This window comes from Lepidochelys kempii, chromosome 2 (genome assembly GCF_965140265.1).
Source record: "Lepidochelys kempii isolate rLepKem1 chromosome 2, rLepKem1.hap2, whole genome shotgun sequence".
Classification (NCBI taxonomy): domain Eukaryota; kingdom Metazoa; phylum Chordata; order Testudines; family Cheloniidae; genus Lepidochelys; species Lepidochelys kempii.
The window spans coordinates 256,617,902-256,640,577 of NC_133257.1; the positions used below are offsets into that span (position 1 = coordinate 256,617,902).

At 42.8% G+C, this 22,676-nt stretch overlaps 1 protein-coding gene across 5 annotated transcripts in view; it reads right to left on the reverse strand.

Annotated features, from left to right (window-relative positions):
- The window catches only part of LOC140907820 (sodium channel protein type 5 subunit alpha-like), a 267,714-nt gene that overhangs the window by 155,725 nt on the left and 89,313 nt on the right, over positions 1-22,676 (reverse strand). For 3 of the 5 annotated variants that reach the window (XM_073334664.1, XM_073334662.1, XM_073334665.1), the window contains exons 11-12: positions 20,371-20,772; positions 5,079-5,211 (exon numbers count right to left, since the gene is read on the reverse strand). In XM_073334664.1, the coding sequence (XP_073190765.1) occupies positions 5,079-5,211; positions 20,371-20,772 (535 nt within the window). Of the gene's footprint in view, positions 1-5,078; positions 5,212-20,370; positions 20,773-22,676 lie in introns of those variants that run through there. The other 2 variants (XM_073334667.1, XM_073334666.1) reach the window with 2 other exon arrangements.

The following is a 22,676-nucleotide window of genomic DNA, read 5'->3' on the forward strand; positions in this document are numbered from 1 at the left end:
GGAAGTTTGTGTTCCCATAAGCAGACTCTGGGGGGTTTAAAAGGCCACTTCTACAGGACACCTGCTGCTGGTGGTGCCAGGGCATACAAATAGGTGCTGGCTGCCATGGAGAGAGGAGCAAGTGCAGATAAGCCTGCTTACCTCCCTTCTCCATGACCTGTACTGCAGTGATATACTTAGTTCAGGCTCCTATGCCTACCGAATTATCGGTCACGGCCTCTACTCCAGCCTGGCCAGCTCAACCTACAAACCTTTAGGTTTTGTTTAGCAACAAAACTTTGGGAGCTCTAAATAGCTGTTAAATTACACATGGTGAGTACCTCTGCACTATACTGTATCAACAAGGACTCATTGGCCTAGACACAGGGGTGAAAGTAACTTAAAGGACTCACCGGTACTCCGGAGTCCTGATGAGGGGGCGGGGCCTCAACCTTAAGAGGAGGGGCCTTTAAATCCCCAGGCACTTTAAATCAGGATTTAAAGGGCCTGGGGTTAGGGCTGTGGGAGCAGCAGCTGGGAGCCCCAGGCCCTTTAAATCACCCCCCGAGCTCCCAGCTGCAGAGGCAACTGAGAGCCCTGGGGTTCGGGGGTAATTTAAAGGGGGCTATTTAAAGGGCCTGGGGCCACTGCTACCACCCCAGCCCTTTAACTTGCCACCGGAGCCCCGCTGCTGCTACCCCAGGGCTCTGGCAACAAGGCCCCGGGGACAATTTAAAGGGCCCGGGCCGGATTAACTTTTTGTGGGCCTGGCGCCAAACATATTTGAGGGCCCCCCTGGGGAAAGAAGAGGCCAGGGGCAAGAGCACAGCGGAGCATAGTGGTGGTGGGGGGGGGGAAGGATTGGACCCCAGCTGGAGCAAGGCAGGGGTCGGGGCAAGATGAGCACAGTGAGGACAGGGTCTGTCCAGGAGCTAGAATGAGGGAGAGGGCTCAGGGTTGGGGCAGGAGGTTGGGGTGTGGAGCGCTTACCTGGGGCAGCTCTCATTTGGTGCGAGGGGTGCAGGTGGGTATGTGGGGTGGGGAAGGGTGCAGAAGCTCCCGTTTGGTGCTCAGGGTGGGGGTGGGGATGTGGGGGGGTGCAGGAGTCAGGGCAGAGGGCTGGGGGTGTGGCCTGGGGTCATGGGCGTATGAGGGGAGTGCAGGTGTCAGGGCAGAGGGCTGAGGTCGCTCCCAGCTCCCTGCCCTGAGCGGCTCACGGCAGGGGACTGGAAGGGGTATGCCCTGATTCCACTCCGTTCCCCAAGGCCCCGCCCCCCACCTCTTCTCTGCTTCCTCATGCCAGCAAACAGCTGATCGGCAGCTGGGAGAGAGAGTGAGAGGGGGAGGGGGAACGCAGCACACTGGGGGAAGAGGCGGGGGAGGGGGGAGCTGGGCTGCCAGCGGAACCTGCCCTGCAGCAGCAGGACAGAGCCCCGGGAGAAGGCAGCACCAAGCTTCTGCCCCCATAGGAGAGAGCGGGGGGGGGGGGGGGAGAAGAGAGGCCAGGGCCCCGTCTGAGCGTGGGCCCTTTAAATAGCTGCTGGAGCCCTACCGCTGCTACCCCAGGGCTCCGGCAGCGGGGCTCTGGTGGAAATTTAAAGGGCCCAGGGCTCCAGCCACTGCTGGGAGCCCCAGGCACTTTAAACTGCCCCCTGGGGAAGCCGGTCCGCCCTGCTATGGCTCACTGGCTCTTGCCGGTACGCCGTACCGGGGCGTACCGGCTTACTTGCACCTCTGCCTAGACATCAAAGTTGCCTGCAAAACAGATTTGTAACACAGCTGTATAACACAAACTGTATCTGAATGCAGACCTCTTCGATACATATTCCAAGACTTGTCCGTGCATCAGTTTGTGGGACAGATGTGTGTTGAAAAAGCATTTCTGTTCATAACAATAAGAAAAGGAGTACTTGTGGCACCTTAGAGACTAACCAATTTATTTGAGCTTGAGCTTTCGTGAGCTACAGCTCACTTCATCGGATGCATGCCGTGGAAACTGCAGCAGACTTTATTTATACACAGAGAATATGAAAAAATACCTCCTCCCACCCCACTGTCCTGCTGGTAATAGCTTATCTAAAGTGATTATCAGGTGGGCCATTTCCAGCACAAATCCAGGTTTTCTCGCCCTCCACCCCTCCACACAAATTCACTCTCCTGCTGGTGATAGCCCATCCAAAGTGACAACTCTTTACACAATGTGCATGATAATAAAGTTGGGCCATTTCCTGCACAAATCCAGGTTCTCTCACCCCCTCACCTCCCTCCCAAAAACCACACACACAAACTCACTCTCCTGCTGGTAATAGCTCATCCAAAGTGACCATTCTCCCTACAATGTGCATAATTAAGGTGGGCCATTTCCAGCACAAATCCAGGTTCTCTCACATCCCCCCCACCCCCATACACACACAAACTCACTCTCCTGCTGGTAATAGCTCATCCAAACTGACCACTCTCCAAGTTTAAATCCAAGTTAAACCAGAACATCGGGGGGGGGGGGGTAGGAAAAAACAAGAGGAAATAGGCTACCTTGCATAATGACTTAGCCACTCCCAGTCTCTATTTAAGCCTAAATTAATAGTATCCAATTTGCAAATGAATTCCAATTCAGCAGTTTCTCGCTGGAGTCTGGATTTGAAGTTTTTTTGTTTTAAGATAGCGACCTTCATGTCTGTGATTGCGTGACCAGAGAGATTGAAGTCACCAACATTCCACACAAAGATGGACTACAAGCCGTCAGGAACACTATCCCCGATAATGTCACGGCTAAAATGGTGGCTGAACTTTGTGACTTTGTCCTTACCCATAACTATTTCACATTTGGGGACAATGTATACCTTCAGATCAGCGGCACTGCTATGGGTACCCGCATGGCCCCACAGTATGCCAACATTTTTATGGCTGATTTAGAACAACGCTTCCTCAGCTCTCGTCCCCTAAAGCCCCTACTCTACTTGCGCTATATTGATGACATCTTCATCATCTGGACCCATGGAAAAGAAGCCCTCAAGGAATTCCACCATGATTTCAACAATTTCCATCCCACCACCAACCTCAGCCTGGTCCAGTCCACACAAGAGATCCACTTCCTGGACACTACAGTGCTAATAAACAATGGTCACATAAACACCACCCTATACCGGAAACCTACTGATCGCTATTCCTACCTGCATGCCTCCAGCTTTCACCCTGACCACACCACACGATCCATCGTCTACAGCCAAGCTCTGCGATACAACCGCATTTGCTCCAACCTCTCAGACAGAGACAAACACCTACAAGATCTCTGTCAAGCTTTCTTACAACTACAATACCCACCTGCAGAAGTAAAGAAACAGATTGATAGAGCCAGAAGAGTTCCCAGAAGTTACCTACTACAGGACAGGTCTAACAAAGAAAATAACAGAACGCCACTAGCCGTCACCTTCAGCCCCCAACTAAAACCCCTCCAACGCATTATTAAGGATCTACAACCTATCCTAAAGGATGACCCAACACTCTCACAAATCTTGGGAGACAGGCCAGTCCTTGCCTACAGACAGCCCCGCAACCTGAAGCAAATACTCACCAACAACCACATACCACACAACAGAACCACTAACCCAGGAACTTATCCTTGCAACAAAGCGCGTTGCCAACTGTGCCCACATATCTATTCAGGGGACACCATCACAGGGCCTAATAACATCAGCCACACTATCAGAGGCTCGTATACCTGCACATCCACCAATGTGATATATGCCATCATGTGCCAGCAATGCCCCTCTGCCATGTACATTGGTCAAACTGGACAGTCTCTACGTACAAGAATAAATGGACACAAATCAGATGTCAAGAATTATAACATTCATAAACCAGTCAGAGAACACTTCAATCTCTCTGGTCACGCAATCACAGACATGAAGGTCGCTATCTTAAAACAAAAAAACTTCAAATCCAGACTCCAGCGAGAAACTGCTGAATTGGAATTCATTTGCAAATTGGATAGTATTAATTTAGGCTTAAATAGAGACTGGGAGTGGCTAAGTCATTATGCAAGGTAGCCTATTTCCTCTTGTTTTTTCCTACCTCCCCCCGATGTTCTGGTTTAACTTGGATTTAAACTTGGAGAGTGGTCAGTTTGGATGAGCTATTACCAGCAGGAGAGTGAGTTTGTGTGTGTATGGGGGTTGGGGGGATGTGAGAAAACCTGGATTTGTCCTGGAAATGGCCCACCTTAATTATGCACGTTGTAGGGAGAATGGTCACTTTGGATGAGCTATTACCAGCAGGAGAGTGAGTTTGTGTGTGTGGTTTTTGGGAGGGGGGTGAGGGGGTGAGAGAACCTGGATTTGTGCAGGAAATGGCCCAACTTTATTATCATGCACATTGTGTAAAGAGTTGTCACTTTGGATGGGCTATCACCAGCAGGAGAGTGAATTTGTGTGGAGGGGTGGAGGGTGAGAAAACCTGGATTTGTGCTGGAAATGGCCCACCTGATAATCACTTTAGATAAGCTATTACCAGCAGGACAGTGGGGTGGGAGGAGGTATTTTTTCATATTCTCTGTGTATATAAAGTCTGCTGCAGTTTCCACGGCATGCATCCGATGAAGTGAGCTGTAGCTCACGAAAGCTCAAGCTCAAATAAATTGGTTAGTCTCTAAGGTGCCACAAGTACTCCTTTTCTTTTTGCGAATACAGACTAACACGGCTGTTACTCTGAAACCTGTTAATAACAATGTATCAGTTACTATGAAACTATAGCCAGGATACACTGAAATGCTGTTGAACTGAAGAAGTGGCAGGGAGAGGGGATGGCTGTTCATTGTCATTGTTTATGATTTGTAGACCAGAAATTTAATTCCTTTCCACTATCTTTCTATGTTTTGAGGAAAGAGTTTTCATTTCTACACTGTGGTGATGAAGGAGATGTTCTGAAAAAAAATTATGATGAAATTAGAATCCAGCCTATTATATTTGTGACATAATGATCACACTAACCTCTAGTACAGCAACGTTTTTTGTAGTAACAGATATTGAAATTTATGTCATTATGATCTTTGCTACCAATATGTACTTGGGTTTGAATTAAGGAATCAATAAGGAATGTCTTACCTTCCATGGCACTGGTAATGATACTGACTGCACTCACTGCTCGTTGTCTTTGAAATGGCTGGTCAAAATGGTCCACTGAAAGGCGATGGGGCATCAAAAGCTGCTTCTTGCTTGCCTCATCAGATGGAGAGGCCTGTTTAAATGGACATACTTGGTCAGCAAGGCACAAGAGAGGATGAAGTCAGGGCAGACATGGAGTAGAATTTTCAAACTCAAGGAGCCGAAGTTTCTTGAGACTTTCATTTTGAAAATGGGACTTAGGTATTGCAACATTGAGCAGAACAACCCTTAAAAATCTGGGACTAAGTCTCTTTTGAAAATATCACTTGGGCATCAAAGTCAGACAAGTTCTTTTGAAAATTTTGCCCCTTGATCTCGATGCACTGATCCAGACTGAACATGTAAAAATATGCAAGTGAGGAGGAAGGGTATTTCTAACATCAGAGAAACATCAACTCAGTAGGCTCTTAGCTTGTGAAAGAAACTCTATTTAATTACAATAATTATAACATTATTTCCTAAATGTGTTAACTGTTTAATTATATGGGTACCAAAGGAAAAGGGGTATGAACAAAAGCTCCAGTTATTGGCCTCTAATATCAAACAAAGCAAATGCTAGGGGTGAAAAGTGCCTCTTCATCAAATGGCTTTTCTTGGTCTGCAGTGTTGCCAACTCTTAGGAATTTATCACCAGTCTCACAATATTTGGTGTTCTAGCTGCTGGAGTTTTGCAATTTTGTGAGAATCTCAGCTTCCATTTGAAGAAAAATATGTTTCTAGCCTTCATGGCTGCAGAGAAACATTTGAAAAAACAAAACCATAGAATCATAGAATATTAGGGTTGGAAGGGACCTCAGAAGGTCATCTAGTCCAACCCCTGCTCAAAAGCAGGACCCATACCCAATTAAATCATCCCAGCCAGAGCTTTGTCAAGCCTGACCTTAAAAACTTCTAAGGAAGGAGATTCCACCACCTCCCTAGGCAATGCATTCCAGTGTTTCACCACCCTCCTAGTGAAAAAGTTTTTCCTAATATCCAACCTAAACCTCCCCCACTGCAACTTGAGACCATTACTCCTTGTCCTGTCCTCTTCCACCACTGAGAATAGTCTAGAACCATCCTCTCTGGAACTACCTCTCAGGTAGTTGAAAGCAGCTATCAAATCCCCCCTCATTCTTCTCTTCTGCAGACTAAACAATCCCAGCTCCCTCAGCCTCTCCTCATAACTCATGTGTTCCAGTCCCCTAATAATTTTTATAGCCCTCCGCTGGATGCTTTCCAATTTTTCCACATCCTTCTTGTAGTGTGGGGCCCAAAACTGGACACAGTACTCCAGATGAGGCCTCACCAATGTCGAATAGAGGGGGACGATCACGTCCCTCGATCTGCTCGCTATGCCCCTACTTATACATCCCAAAATGCCATTGGCCTTCTTGGCAACAAGGGCACACTGCTGGCTCATATCCAGCTTCTCGTCCACTGTCACCCCTAGGTCCTTTTCCGCAGAACTGCTGCCTAGCCATTCGGTCCCTAGTCTGTAGCTGTGCAGTGGGTTCTTCCGTCCTAAGTGCAGGACCCTGCACTTATCCTTATTGAACCTCATCAGATTTCTTTTGGCCCAATCCTCCAATTTGTCTAGGTCCCTCTGTATCCTATCCCTGCCCTCCAGCGTATCTACCACTCCTCCCAGTTTAGTATCATCCGCAAATTTGCTGAGAGTGCAATCCACACCATCCTCCAGATCATTTATGAAGATATTGAACAAAACCGGCCCCAGGACCGACCCCTGGGGCACTCCACTTGACACCGGCTGCCAACTAGACATGGAGCCATTGATCACTACCCGTTGAGCCCGACAATCTAGCCAACTTTCTACCCACCTTATAATGCATTCATCCAGCCCATACTTCCTTAACTTGCTGACAAGAATACTTTGGGAGACAGTGTCAAAAGCTTTGCTCAAGTCAAGATACAATACATCCACTGCTTTCCCTTCATTCACAGAACCAGTAATCTCATCATAGAAGGCGATTAGATTAGTCAGGCATGACCTTCCCTTGGTGAATCCATGCTGACTGTTCCTGATCACTTTCCTCTCATGTAAGTGCTTCAGGATTGATCCTTTGAGGATCTGCTCCATGATTTTTCCAGGGACTGAAGTGAGGCTGACTGGCCTGTAGTTCCCAGGATCTTCCTTCTTCCCTTTTTTAAAGATTGGCACTACATTAGCCTTTTTCCAGTCATCTGGGACTTCCCCCGTTCACCACGAGTTTTCAAAGATAATGGCCAATGGCTCTGCAATCACAGCTGCCAGTTCCTTTAGCACTCTCGGATGCAACTCATCCGGCCCCATGGACTTGTGCACGTCCAGTTTTTCTAAATAGTCCCTAACCACCTCTTTCTCCACCGAGGGCTGGCCATCTATTCCCCATGTTGTGATGCCCAGTACAGCAGTCTGGGAGCTGACCTTGTTCGTGAAGACAGAGGCAAAAAAAGCATTGAGTACATTAGCTTTTTCCACATCCTCCGTCACTAGGTTGCCTCCCTCATTCATTAAGGGGCCCACACTTTCCTTGGCTTTCTTCTTGTTGCCAACATACCTGAAGAAACCCTTCTTGTTACTCTTAACATCTCTCGCTAGCTGCAGCTCCAGGTGCGATTTGGCCCTCCTAATTTCATTCCTACATTCAAACCTAAAGGCTCAAAACCCAAAAGGCAAGTAAAAGAACCACAAATTTATAATTTTTTAAAAATCATGATTTTTTTAAGCCAATCTCATGATTTTGAAGGTTTGGGGTTGGCAATACTGAGCCAGGCAACAGGATAGGATATTCTCATGCACATATGGTGTCATAAATATAAAGGAAGGGTAACCACCTTTCTGTATACAGTGCTAGAAAATCCCTTGCTGGCACCTGACCAAAATGACCAATGAGGAGACAAGATACTTTCACATCTGCGGGGAGTGCGGGGGTGGGGGGGTGGGGGGAAGACGGGGGACAAAGGGTTCATCTGTCTGTGTGATGCTTTTGCCGGGAACAGATCAGGAATGCAGCCTTACAACTGTTAGTTAGTAAGTAATCTAGCTAGAAATGCGTTAGATTTCCTTTTGTTTAATGGCTGGTAAAATAAGCTGTGCTGGATGGAATGTATATTCCTGTTTTGGTGTCTTTTTGTAACTTAAGGTTTTGCCTAGAGGGATTCTCTATGTTTTGAATCTGATTACCCTGTAAGGTATTTACCATCCTGATTTTACAGAGGTGATTCTTTTACCTTTTCTTTAATTAAAATTCTTCTTCTAAGAACCTGATTGATTTTTCATTGTTCTTAAGACCCAAGGGTTTGGGTCTGTGTTTACCGGTACAAATTGGTGAGGACTCTTATCAAGCCTTCCCCAGGAAAGGGGGTGTAGGGCTTGGGGAGATATTTTGGGGGAAGATGTCTCCAAGTGGGCTCTTTCCCTGGTCTTTATGTAAGACGCTTGGTGGTGGCAGCATACGGTTCAAGGACAAGGCAAAGTTTGTACCTTGGGGAAGTTTTTAACCTAAGCTGGTAAGAATAAGCTTAGGGGGTCTTTCATGCAGGTCCCCACATCTGTACCCTAGAGTTCAGAGTGGGGAAAGAACCTTGACATATGGTATCTATGATGAGACCGAATACTCTCACACTTAAAAGAATGCAAACAGTAAGAATTCTTTTAGTATGAACTACAACTTCATACAGAAACAAAGCCTGTTTCCTTTACTTATGCCAATGCTCCCACAGGAGCAAGGGACAGTAGATCCTGCTAGGTTTCCCTTACAAAGCTTTATATGGGAGAAAAGATGGCTGCTTTTGTCCTTCCCTGCAGAGGAATGAGCTACTAGGTCCACCCACAAGCCCTGTGGAACCTCCTGGATCTCCAGTGACCACAAGGAATGAGTGGGAGGCCTGGACCATCAACCTGGAAGCCTTGTCGTTCTGCACTGTCTCTGTTCCCAGGGCATTTCTGGCCACATTCACTGTCAGTGCAGCATTGGAGCCATGCACTACCAGGAACCCCCACTGGCCCTAGGTACACCAGGACCCCCCTTAGAGGTGACTTCTCCACCAAAGACGGGGTTGGACAAGAAAGGTAATTCATTGACAGTGGTAACATTTTGGAAAAAAACTGGTCCTCTGATCTGTACTGTGAGCTCTTCAGAGCATAAGAACGGCCATACTAGGTGAGATCAATGATCCATCTAGCCCAGTATCCTGCCTCTTGACAGTAGCCAGTGCTAGGTGCTTCAGAGGGAATGAACAGAACAGGGCAATTTTGAGGGATCATCATCCCGTCCCAACTTTTGGCATTTGGAGGTTTAGGGTCATGGGGTTGCTTGCTAATAGCCATGGGTGGACCTATCCTCCATGAACTTATCTAATAGCCATTGATGGATATATCCTCCATGAGCTTATCTAATTCTTTTTTGGACCCCATTATAATTTTGGCCTTTACAACAAAAAGTAATAAATTCCACAGGTTGACTGTGCATTGACTGAAGAAGTACTTCCTTTTGTCTATTTGAAACCTTCTGCCTATTCATTTCATCAGGTGATCCCTAGTGTTATGTGAAGAGGTAAATAACACTTTCTTAATAAATTTCTCCACATCAGTCATGACTTTATAAACCTCTATCATATCCCACTCCTTCATCATCTCTTTTCTAAGATGAGCCATCCCGACCTTTTTAATCTCTCCTCTTATCGAAGCTGTTCCATACCCCAATCCTTTTCATTGCCCTTCTCAACATCTTTTCCTATTCTTATTTTTTTTTAGATGAGGTGACCAGAACTGCATCCATGTTGTGTACTCCTCAGAGTAGAGACTGCCTTTTTGTTACATGTTTGTACAAAGCCCAGCACAGTGGGGGTGGGACCATTAGGTCCCACTACACATAAAATAATAATCATAATACTGACCATATAGAACGTCAAAGTTCTGTGGCTAGAAATATCAACCATTGGCAGACCAGAGAAGACTACTATAAGGAATTTTAAAGCATCACTTCAACCATTGGCTAAACCAGGCTACCAGCAATTGCTTTTTAAAAAATATGAGTTATTGATTTCTTTTATAAAAAAAAGTTGATCAGCATATATCAGGTTACTGACTGAATCATAATCAAAGTCAAAATCATAATAAAGGAAAAGTTATTGTAATCAAAACTTATTTAAAGAAAATCCTGTAAATGTGAACAAAATAAGAAGTCATCAGGCTATCTGGGGTTTACGGAGCAGGGGAAGACAGAGAGAGAGGAGGGAGAGATTTTAGATATATTAGCTTGCTTTACTTTTTCCCCCTTCAAAAACCCCACAACAAATCAAAGAAACAAAAACATTTTATTAAAAAAGAAAACATTTACAAAATTACATAGCCATTCACACCAATTTGGCATACATAATAAAATACATAAAAGTGAAAGAAAATATTACAAAAGGAAAAGAAATAACCTGGCAAAGGAACTACAGAAACAAATATCAAAGTAAAAAGAAACACAAACAAATAAAAATGAATAAGAGAGAAGAAATTGCTCTTCTAATTCCCTTTGCAGAACAAAGCATAAATAAATCTCCCACTTCAAATTCTTCTGGATTATTTCTCTCTTCCTCTTTTTTAAAATCATGATATCATATTTCTACTTGCTGTGACACACAGTTTAAGCACATAAAAGTAGTGCTTCTTGTACTGTGCCATCCAGAAAGTCCAAACATTTTGATTATATGGAAAAATACCATACCTCTGCTGGCTTGAGCAGAAGTGCTCGTGTCAAGAAACACCTCAACAGCCCTTACGCAAAACATATTCTTTATGCCCAGGTGCACAGAGAATACATTCCTTCAGGTCCAAAATTGCAAAAATAAATGTAACATATGCGCCACATTATTTTTCCAACAGGATTGTTCATGGGCATACTTCCTGTTACATTTATCATTATACAATGTATCACTATGAGAGTTTAGTTTGAATAGGACTAGCAACATAAAAGAATACTGTGTTCAGAACTCCCTTCTTGTTTATTATTTATAGTACCTGAATATTTCTAATCCTACTGGATTTTCAAATTTCTCTATTTTCCTCTCAAAAACCACAGTGTGCCCAATTCTGAGACAATGTTACATACTGCCTTATTCTGCAAATAGTCACGTTGATATTAAAAGGACTGTTTGCAGAGTAAGTTACTATCTAGTGTGAGTAAGGGTGAATATTTTTTGAAGGAGATATATCTAAGTTACAGTTCTTCCCTTGCTTCCTCATAGTTAAGTTGGGGCAAGGGAGTGTAATTTGCTGCTGATCTACACCCGGAACAAATGACAACCCCCACTTCCCGCCCCCCCACACACACTTGCTCAGCTGCACTGACCAGTGAGTGAGGGGTGGATCCAAAGTTCTGCCTATTCCATGGCAATGCAGCACCAGAACACAAGGTCTGGGTTGACTATGCAGGATTCTAAGCAATGTTCTTACTCCGTTGCATAGATACAGAGCCCAAGTCCCAATATAGCCTGAAATCTGTTACGTGTTCCACCACCACTCAAGAAAGAAAGTTTCCATCAATACAAATTCTTGAAGATGATTAACGTTACTCAGGGAAATTTATGAACAGTTATCCTTCATAAGGAATTAATATGTGTCTTTCTTTATTAGATAGTCTTTTTATATTAGATAACTAACAGTGGTATGTGGAATTGGCAGTTGAGGTGTTCTGAGATAGAGAAACATCCAGGAATCAGGCAATTAGGACAAGATACACAATATTTCCATTACACAGGCATAATGTTTCATGATACTTATATTTCAATAGAAATTAAACAAAAATAACAATTCTTAAAGTAATGCAGGAGATCATTTTAAAGTCCAGCCATGAAACCACATCAGTTTAAAAAAAGACACCTCCAGCAGGACAAAACTATTTCTGTGCTGTTATTTTGTTCATTGGAAATGTTTTTCACTTGTATTAGCTTAATTCCATAAGGACAAATATACATATATATATTTTGTAATTTACATATAAATGAGGATATATAACACTGCATCCGATGAAGTGAGCTGTAGCTCATGAAAGCTTATGCTCAAATAAATTTGTTAGTCTCTAAGGTGCCAAAAGTACTCCTTCTCTTTTTGCGAATACAGACTAACACGGCTGCTATTCTGAAACCAACACCGCAACAGTATTTTGTTCTGAATAACCACAATTCTGAAGTATGCCAGTGATGCTATATGAAGATAGGCTCCTTTATGGCAGCATTTTAAAGGCTGCATTTGGAGCTGGTTCAGCTTTAATTTTCCATGTAGCGTAAAAGCCTTTTCAAGCATGAAAAAGGGGTGGACAGGCCAGAGTATAAACAATGGACCCAATAAAGTGACAGTACAAATATTTAACAAGATTGAAGGAGACAATCATAGCACACAACCATGAAATGAAGGGCTTTAATTTTATGGAAATGCCATTATAAAAGGAGAAGCAGGATCGTATGCTAAAGCAACTTGCAATGTTTATCTCATATTTGAATAATTAGTGGCAGGTATATGCTCATTCAGAATTTGCCTAAGCAAAGTTTGCAAATAAACTGAAATTAGCAACAATGTAAAGCTCTGCACATGCAGTGGTAGCAATCAAGGGACTAAGAAAGTATTATTTTAGCGTTTTAGCTAGTTCTTGTCTATATTACATCTGAGTGGTGATTTTTGAATTGCTTCCTTTGTCAACAAGCACTTTTTCTTGGTATAGGGAAAGCTCTGACATTTTGCCTTTTCACCAGTCTTGGGTAAAGCTAGGAGAAAAATGATCTCTTTGCTTCTATATGGTGGTCAACAATAAAAAGCTGGTTTGGTCAGCAAATGGTTTTAGTATTAGTGAAAACAAAGGCCAAGTATTTTAAAAATGGATGCCTAAAGTTAAGCTCCTAAATCCTTATTTAGGCACCTAAAAACATGGCCTCATTTTTAAAAGCGCTGAGTGCCCAGCAGCTCCCACTGAAGTCAAGTGAGCAACTTCTGTCTTTTCTGTTATTTTAGAGGGGGGAAAAACCAATAGGAGGCTCAGAAACTGGCATGTTTGAACAGATACCTTGTCATAAATATAAAGGGAAGGGTAAACACCTTTAAATCCCTCCTGGCCAGAGGAAAAACCCTTTCACCTGTAAAGGGTTAAGAAGCTAAGATAACCTTGCTGGCACCTGACCAAAATGACCAATGAGGAGACAAGATACTTTCAAAGCTGGAGTGGGGGGGAAGGGTTCTCTCTGTCTGTGATGTTTTTGCCGGGACAATAGCAGGAATGCAGGTCAGAACTCCTATAAAGAGTTAGTAAGCAATCTAGTTAGATATGTGTTAGATTCTGTTTTGTTTAAATGGCTGATAAAATAAGTTATGCTGAATGGAATGTATATTCCTGTTTTTGTGTCTTTTTGTAACTTAAGGTTTTGCCTAGAGGGATTCTCTATGTTTTGAATCTGATTACCCTGTAAGGTATTTACCTGATTTTACAGAGGTGATTCTTTTACTTTTTCTTTAATTAAAATTCTTCTTTTAAGAACCTGATTGCTTTTCATTGTTCTTAAGATCTAAGGGTTTGGGTCTGTGTTCACCTATGCAAATTGGTGAGGATTTTTATCAAGCCTTCCCCAGGAAAGGGGGTGTAGTGCTTGGGGGGATATTTTGGGGGGGAGATGTTTCCAAGTGGGCACTTCCCCTGTTCTTTGCGTAACACTTTGGTGGTGGCAGCTTTTAACCTAAGCTGGTAAGAATAAGCTTAGTGGGTCTTTCATGCAGGTCCCTACATCTGTACCCTAGAGTTCAGAGTAGGGAAGGAACCTTGACACAACTTAATAAGACATCTAAATGCATCCTTTGGATGCTCATACTGGCAATGAGGCACATTAAGGACTAGATCCACTGCCTCCTGAAATCAAAGGGAAGACTCCTATTGACAGGCTTTAGATCAAACCCTAAAAGAAAGTGCCAGTCTGACAGTTCAAACAGAAAACATGGAGCTCCATTTGAAACTAGCCTCTGCGAGCCTAGTTCTGGTGCTGTTTAGTCTCTCCTTTCCACTGCTGTAGCTCAAGTACTTTTACCACTGACTTTGTCTCTCTATGTTCAAAATCAATTTAATCAGTGACTTTGTTATTCTCATGTCCCAGATGTGGATTGCTGTTGTGGCTGACTCTCTAACAACACTGGAGCTGACCGTCAATGTACACCTAACTACTAAGAAGCTATAAATAACAATGACCCCAGAGATTTATACCCAGCTCCATCTCCCTGCCTATTCTAACCTCCAAAAACAATTGTTTGACTGAACAAACAATACCAAAACCTCTGAGATTTCCCCACAGTGTTAGTGAAAGGGCTCCAGCTGGCTTCACAAGGGAAGAAAGGATGGAATTCTGTTTATAACTTAACCCTAATGAAACTCTATACCGCAAACAGAAACCTCTTGTTATTTGCTTTAGGGGTCCTCACTGGATCTGATGTGTCAAACTACAGAAAAGAGCATTGCTACAGCCCTTTAATATAATTCCGTTCAAACTGATCAACCTGTTGTGTGCAAGATGTTATTCTAACCTTTTAAATAATGAAGAAAATTCTTACCAAGGCACAACAAAGCAATTGGACACCTTAGTACAAATAACTGTGGTGCAAATGCACTGAGGCTTAAGTTGGCAGCATGGCATCAATTTGCTTGTTTAATTCATAAGCCTTTTCTATTAAAGACGAAGGACCAGTACCCTAGGCATCCCAGAACAGTGCTCAGCATGCCTGAGGAGAGGGGAAAGGACATAACCGTCAGAAGAGCCTACAAGAGCCTAATTTCTCTCTTACTTACTTTGGTGTACATCAAGGGTAACTCCAGTGAAGTCAATAGAGTTACACTATGTAAATACAATGGGTGCGATAACAGGATCAAGCCCCACTTAACATGCTGTTGTATCAAACATAATGGAAGTTTTCCGGAGAGCTCATTACTCAGACTTAACTTGGACTTAACTTGGAGTGAGCTCACAAACCATGTCTGGAATTCTATGTCCATTCCTCCTTTGTAACTGAGCTGCCATTGTCTGATATGGGGCTAACTTTACTCAGGGTGCATGCAGATTACATTATTTTGTTCCCCATGTGATCTCAACGCATTTTCTAGATTGCAAGCTGAAAAATAAGCTGTTGTTTTGGCAAATACAAGTGCCTGAGAATTTTGTCTTCTTTTCTTCAGTTTTTCACGTGTTTTTATGTGGCATGTAAGTATTAACAGGTGTGGTGAAGCGTGAAGAGACATGTGGCAAAGAAGCAATTGCTTTCACAATTCTCTGTTCCTTGCAGAGAGAAGCTGCCCTTCGTGTTACTTAGGGTATGTCAACACTTAAAACACTACAGTGTGTCAGTGTAGACACTACCTATGACGACGGGAGGGATTCTCCCATCAGCATAGATAATCGACCTCCCCCAGAGACTGTAGCTAGATTGATGGAAAAATTCTTCTGTTGACCTAGTGCTGTCTGCACTGGGAGTTTGGTTGGCTTAACCACTACACAGGGGTGTGGGTTTTTCACACCCCTTAGCGACGCAGTTAAGTTGACTTAATTTTCTAGTGTAGAGCAGGCCTTAGGCTGTACATCTAAGTGCATGGTGGCTTAATCAAACAGACAGAGCAGCTTGTGAGCAAGCACAGTGCCACCAGTACAGACGTAGATAAATATAGGCAGTTAGAACACTATGAGTGAACATCTCGTTTGCTGACTATGGAGACTCTCTCAACAGACAGGACTAATGGTCCCAAACATGGGCCACTCAGATTATGTGATCTCTGTACTGTTTTGGTAGTTGTATTTGAGAATTAGAGAGAGGAGAGGAAAAACAAAGAAACTTGGTTCCCCATTGATGCAGCATCACAGTTGTCCATGCCTAACAACTAGTCCCTCTCCTACCCCCTGGTGCAGAACATACAACTTTTGGAACTGACTTCTGTAGCGTATGCACTCATCTAAGCAATATCCCATCTCTGTAGCAGAATGTCTACAGACCACGGTTTCGCAGACCACTCATGTTGGACACAAGCCTGGACACTCAGATTATCTGCTGCAGAGTTTGCTACTCTATCAGATGAAAAATAGAAAGGAACATATGTTTCCCACTCCCAAAAATGGGCAGGATCTTGGCTTGGCCCTTGGTTGGCAGCTGAATAGCACAAAGCCGCCAAGTTGTTCATCAGGATCTGAACTACTGTACCTGACATAAAATCTGCAGGATGAAAGTTACTCCAGCCAAACCTATAGACAAACAAATAGTTTCACAAGTGATTAGTGGTTTTGCATGCCTCCATTTCTGAGTGATCAATTTCAGAAACTTTAACTGGGCACACTTTTCATAAGGTGCTGAGCACCTGAAATCTGAAATCAGGGCCTGTTGTGTCTGAGTTTGGGCACTCAAAAATGTAGATACTCAAATCTTTTTAATGTGGTGACCACCACAGAAATGTCTAAATAATTAAATAAATAAATAAACATCTCTGTAAAATTATAGAGGATGAAAGTTGTAAGATGTGAACTCCTCAAAATTCATTGTTGCATTGGGTCCCTCATTTCAGGGAATGCATTAACATCAGTTGAACTACCCTCGCACTTCAAGCAACGGACCCTTCAAGTCAGGAGTTAAGACACGTTAGTAACATGGAGAAACTCGCAAGTTCACTACTGCTGTATCTGATTTTTTTTTTTTAACGAACAGATAACTTAATTCTTGAGCAACATAATTCATTTCAGAAATGTTTGAAAGAAAACTGAAAAAATACAAACATTAAACCAAGAGGAGAGCCATTTTATCTCAAAATACACTGTAGTGTTCAATTTATCAGTTGTTCTGCATTTCCTCCACAGTTTAGTTAATTTGTGCACAGTTCTTACAGTTCTCTTAAATAATGAAGCTGTAAGGCACTGGGCTTGCTGCCAATTAGCTTTTAACTCCAGCTCACATTTTCTGGATAGATTAGATATTAAACCTGTTTCACAGAAGACACAACATCCTTCACATTGCATCACTAAATGAACATCTGTTGCTATAGCGCCGTGGCGTTATTTCCTAGACAACCACAGAAGTGCCAGCAGCACTCCCTCCCACTATCTAGCCCAGTTAATTTTGCACATATGTTTTTAAAAGAAGCTGGCACATAAAGAGCAATGCTAGCAGAATTCAAAATTTCCCTAAGAACCCAGTTCTGCAAAGCACCAAATGTCCCCTGTGAAGTTCTGACCGCAGGAATGGGGAGGTGCTCAGCACCTTGCAGGATTGGCACAAACAGACGAAAGAGGGAAAACCACTAACCTATCAACATTTTTCTGATTTGGTTCAGACTATTTTCATAAACACACAAGTAAATGATCCTTCATAAACCTTGTACTTCACAGATGTTCCACTTGTGGCATGTTTCATAGAAAGTTAAACTGAATCAAAGTAAACTGTAAAGTTTGTTATATTGGATCAACCTTAATAAACTTCAAATACATAGAAATGAATTAAAAATTACAATGGGCATACTGCATTATCTCAGAATCCAATTATCTGTATGATTAATTATGCAATTTATTTTAATGGCTTTAGTTTTGTCTTTTATTTATTATTGGGAACTATATTCATTTCCCCCCTTTCCTTCAGATGATGCATTATAATTAATTAAATAAACGTCTCTGCAGCTATACTATATACTGTACGGTATAACCAGATATGGTCCATTACTCCCAAACCCAGATCATGAACCACATTTTGTGGATGGTCTCTAGTTCTTAAAGGGCCAAAACAAAAATTCCAAATCCAAATATCCTCAGAGTGCAAAGAGTTTAAGATCCACATCTGAATTTTGTGGCTTGGTCCCTACTCTAGCTACTACACAGCCATGCTTCTGTCATGCTCTTAGCAGGGTCAGTAACATATTATGATCAGGAATCCTAGTTTTCCATGTTAGAAAAGCCAAAATTCTCCAATAAACCCCCCGCCCCCATAAAAATCCACATTGTCCCACGATTAAAATGAAACATGGAACTTTAGTTTCCCTAGCCACAATATGTATATATATATGGGTATCAGTTGAAGTAGGGTGACCACATGTCCTGTTTTGGCTGGGGCAGTCCTCTTTTTAAGCCCTGTCCCGGACATCCTGATTTTTTTGGCAGAACTGGGTATTTGTCCCATTTGCTCTTGCTAACAGATGATCTTCAGATAGCAAGAGCAAATGGGACAAACGCCCAGCTTTGCTAAAAAAAGTGGGACCCCCCCCCGAGGGGGGTGCAGAAGAAAGGTGAGCAGCGATGCCAGGCACTTGGGCTCAGGCAGTCAGCCCAACCCTTAGGTGGCTCAGGCCAGTTCCACACAGTGTCCCATTTTCACTTTGGGAAATACGGTCACCCTGACTTCAGTAAAATTTAGTTAATATATGTTTTTATTTTTTCACAAAATGTAAAAACTAAAGATTCTCAGTAAAAATGCAAATTCCAAGTTTTTTCATGGCAAGTGGATTTCTAGGATCCCAGATTATGACCCACCTAGCAACAACTTTCAGAACTGGTCTTCTTCCATGTTTTGAAAAATAGGTTGATGGAGCAAAATAGTTACATAAAATGAAGTGCAAATATTTGTGGGAATATCCTTCTCTTTAATGTCGGGAACAGAAAATAGAACACAAATATTGCTGTTAATCGTACTACAAACTAATCGTCTTCAAGTTTCCAATGAGTGGCTCTATCTGCAAGACTGCGCAGGGTACACCATCACTTAAGATGGCGTAGCCTGCTCCACCGGTGCAGCTGATCTGCTCCCCAGCCCAGCACAGAGGACAGGTGGTGGAGCTCTGGGTCGGGCTCCTCCCTGTCCCTGGCCATCCTCTCTGAAGTGCACCCCCAGGGCTGTGCAGAGACTGCCATGGTTGTAGCCCCTTGTGCAGGCCATGCAAGAGGAGAAGGTCCTTGTGCAATCCCATCCCCCTGCAAGCTCGTGTAAGGGCCTGTCACAAACTCAATCCAGGGAAGCAAAATGCATTTCAGGAAGTCTCCAGAAAGGGAGCAATGGAATGGCACGTTGAAGAGAGTGCAAACCCACTGGCAGTTTTGCAAAATGTCTGTATTAGTGAAGCAGAAGCACATATGGCTTCTATAAAAGAGGTGGTGCAGGAATGTACTGGGGTGCTGAGAGGACATGCTGCAAAGTATTGAATGTCATGGGGGGGTTGGAGGGGGAGTATTAGAAGTCCTACGGGGATCTCATTATGGGGATCTCTCCAAGTTGGGTGGGGGCAGATCAGGGAGTCTCTAGATGGGTGCAGGATCATCTCAAATCCAAAGCTGGAAATGGAAGAAGCTGCACAGCTCCAGGGAAAAAGCTACCCACGCATCTCACTTGCTGATAATCTGACAATAAATCCAGAGTGGACCTGGGCATTGACAAGGTTATGCAGGTCAGCTTGTCCACACTGCACCTGCCTCTTATACTTGGCATTTATCAATGGCAACTGATGTTTTGCCAAGTTATGCTGCACAATGAGGCCCTAAAAGCACTATCCTTGTTATTTTTATTTTTTTAAATAATGTGGCTCTTTCGAGAGGAAAGCCAATTATTTTTATTATGTTGCTCCACCTCAGTGCTCTGTGACAAAGACACAGTCAAAACCCAGTTAATCATCTGCTGTTCTAATTTGAGATTTGTTTAAACTGGATGCTAAAGTCTCCCTGGGAGCTACCTGGGATCTATAAGCAATTCTCTCCCCCAAACAGTTATAGAGTAGCCAATGGCTAGATGTATTAAGGTAGGAACCTATAGGAGTAGAGGGACGTATGTGTGTGTGGAAATCACTGGATGGAATGGAATACACATAGGAGTATTTTTAAAATACTGGTTTTGGCCACCAGACAATGCCTGAGGTGGAATGGCAGAAGGAACCCATCAGACACCTACCACATGAAGAATGGGATGGGGAGATTTCGTTTTTCATTAATATCCACATTTTTGAGCAAAAAAATCCAGATCAAAACCAAAATACAAATATTAGCCTCCACACAGAATGCCCTGAGTAAATTCCATCCACTGGGCATGGTCTTCTCTGAGGCTGCACAGGGTGCAAATCAATGTGGGATTTGGCCCATGGTTTTCACATAGTTTATATGTGGGGCAGGGGGAGGGGGTAGGTTGGTGATTGTTTGAGGTTGTTTACAGATATCATAGCAAATGTCAATAACATTGGTAAAAGAAACAAGAATGTAAACCATACAAAAACCATACTGTACTCACCACGTCGCCTGTCCCAGGGTTTTCCATAATAACTGGGGGCAGAAGTAACCCTGAAGGAGACGTTGCGTCTGGGTTGTGTGCCCCAGTGCCCCCTCCTATCAAGGAAACCACACCATTGCAATCCACTGAGATGTTCCTCTTGCCATTCTGCATGTAGTTTGGAGTAGCAGGGTGAGAGCTATGGCTTGCTTGACTTTGCATGCTTGAACGTCTCCCAGTCCTTGGAATTAAGAGTGAGCCACGCTGGCTTTCATTTTCCCCGGCAGTGCTGATCTCATCGTCGGCAAAATCTGTTTCGGATCCAATGTCTCTGCCACGGAATCGGAAACTGAATATACTTCCATGGCTGGCTCTGCGCTTCACTGAGTTTGCATTTGGACCATAGCTAATGTCAAGGAGAGTCTGGAAGCCCCCAGAAAGGAAAAAGGGGAAAAGAAGTAACATTTTGCAACACATTTTTGGGAGTGATGAAGGTTTTGAGTTCCTCCATCTACTGCAGGAGATCAGTAAGTCCCATTTTAAAGTGCCTCAGATAAGGATTTACTTTAGATGTATTAATCTCAATATAGTTTTGAGATTTAATAACCATTCCTAGCCATGAGGTATTTGTTTAATACCTGGCTGTTAAAGATGTACTGAAATGTAAAGGGCCAAGGCTGTGTCCACTTAGTAGCATAACACTGTCTTTGCTCCTGCTCCCCCTCCATGTGATTAGAGTGAAAGGACCTGGGGGAGGGAGATGAGAAGTATAAGAGTGGTGTGGATTGGTGAATCCAGCCCCAGCTGAAGGTATCACAATACATCTTCACAGGTGGCTAAGGAACAAACTTTGAAGTGAGAGAGCAAGAGATAAAGAAACATGGGAAGAAATGAATCGTAGGGAGAATGAGAAGAAGAGGAGGATGAAAAAGAGAAAAAGAAGCAGAGTGTGAAGAGAAGACATGGTGGATTCTGGAATAGTTATCCCAATGTAAGTGTATCGCTGTCTCTTTCAAGGGGCAGATCATCTAACTACAAGGCAATAACCCATGTACTTAAACAGTGGCTCTTTTGATGATACACTGAATCAGCTAAAGAGAGACTACAAACCTGAGAAATCATCAGCAGTGATTAAGCCCAACATTGAACAACCTTTAAAAAAAAACCCTAAAAAGGAACACTGCCTTACTGAAAATAGTGTTTGGAAATGCATACAAACTTAGAGCCTGTCCCTCTTCTCTCCTATCTGTAAAGTGGGAATGAATTAAGAGAGAATATTTGGTGGGGAAATATAGGTTGTTTTTTTTAACCTTTGTGGCCTGTGTACTTATTACTTCCATCTGAACTTTTTTCATGGTCCAAATCTTTATTAATAGGGATCAAAATTTTTCAGTATCTACCATCTCAGTCAAACTTTCTGGGCCTGATTCTGATCTCACACAAGATATACACCATTGACTCCAGTGGAATTATTCCTGATTTACACTGGTGTAAGTAAGAATTATAAAAATTCAGGCCCACTGTATAGAAAGACCCCTCATTTTGACTGAGACCATTTACTAAAAGGTCAAAAATCCATATCTGGGTTTCCACAATACAGTCATTGAAACTGATTCTCGATGGCAGTGTGCTTACAGCAACTCAGATTTCATTTGAATGATGATGATTCAGACTTATTCCCTCAAACCATTACACACACAGCCTTACAAAGATGATTTACTATAAGCCTTGAAATGTTACTTCCATGTTCCTCATACATATGACATCCAGGGGTGAAAAATGAAACAAGAAATATAACCTAAGAAACATATTGACAAGTATGCAGCTCCGGTTCATTCTGGTATTTGGTATCTTGAAACCCACTCAGAATGAATCAAAATAGCAATTCTAGCATTAACAATGGTATAATTAGTAATGCAACCCACTCAACTAATTAAACAATATCAAGAAAACCTCTCAGGATAAAAAACCCTAATGTGTCATGTATAAATGTTGTGAGTTGGGGAGTCATTCATTTGTCACATTTACTTACATCACTTTCACATTTTCTATGCACTTTTTATGGTTGCCAAATGTCCCTAAATTTACTGACAATAAAGTATTGAAAGACTTAGCCCATTACATGGCTATTCAAAAACAACAAATAAACTGCTTTAAACTTTGCCCCCTATTAAGCACAGACAAATGTTAATATCTGAAACTGTCATCAGTATCTCCAATATCAGCAGATTCACATTCACACATATCAATTATATTAACAAAATAACTTTAACAATAGGCTTACCCATATTCTTTTTTTCCCCTACAGTATAAAGTGAAAACAATTC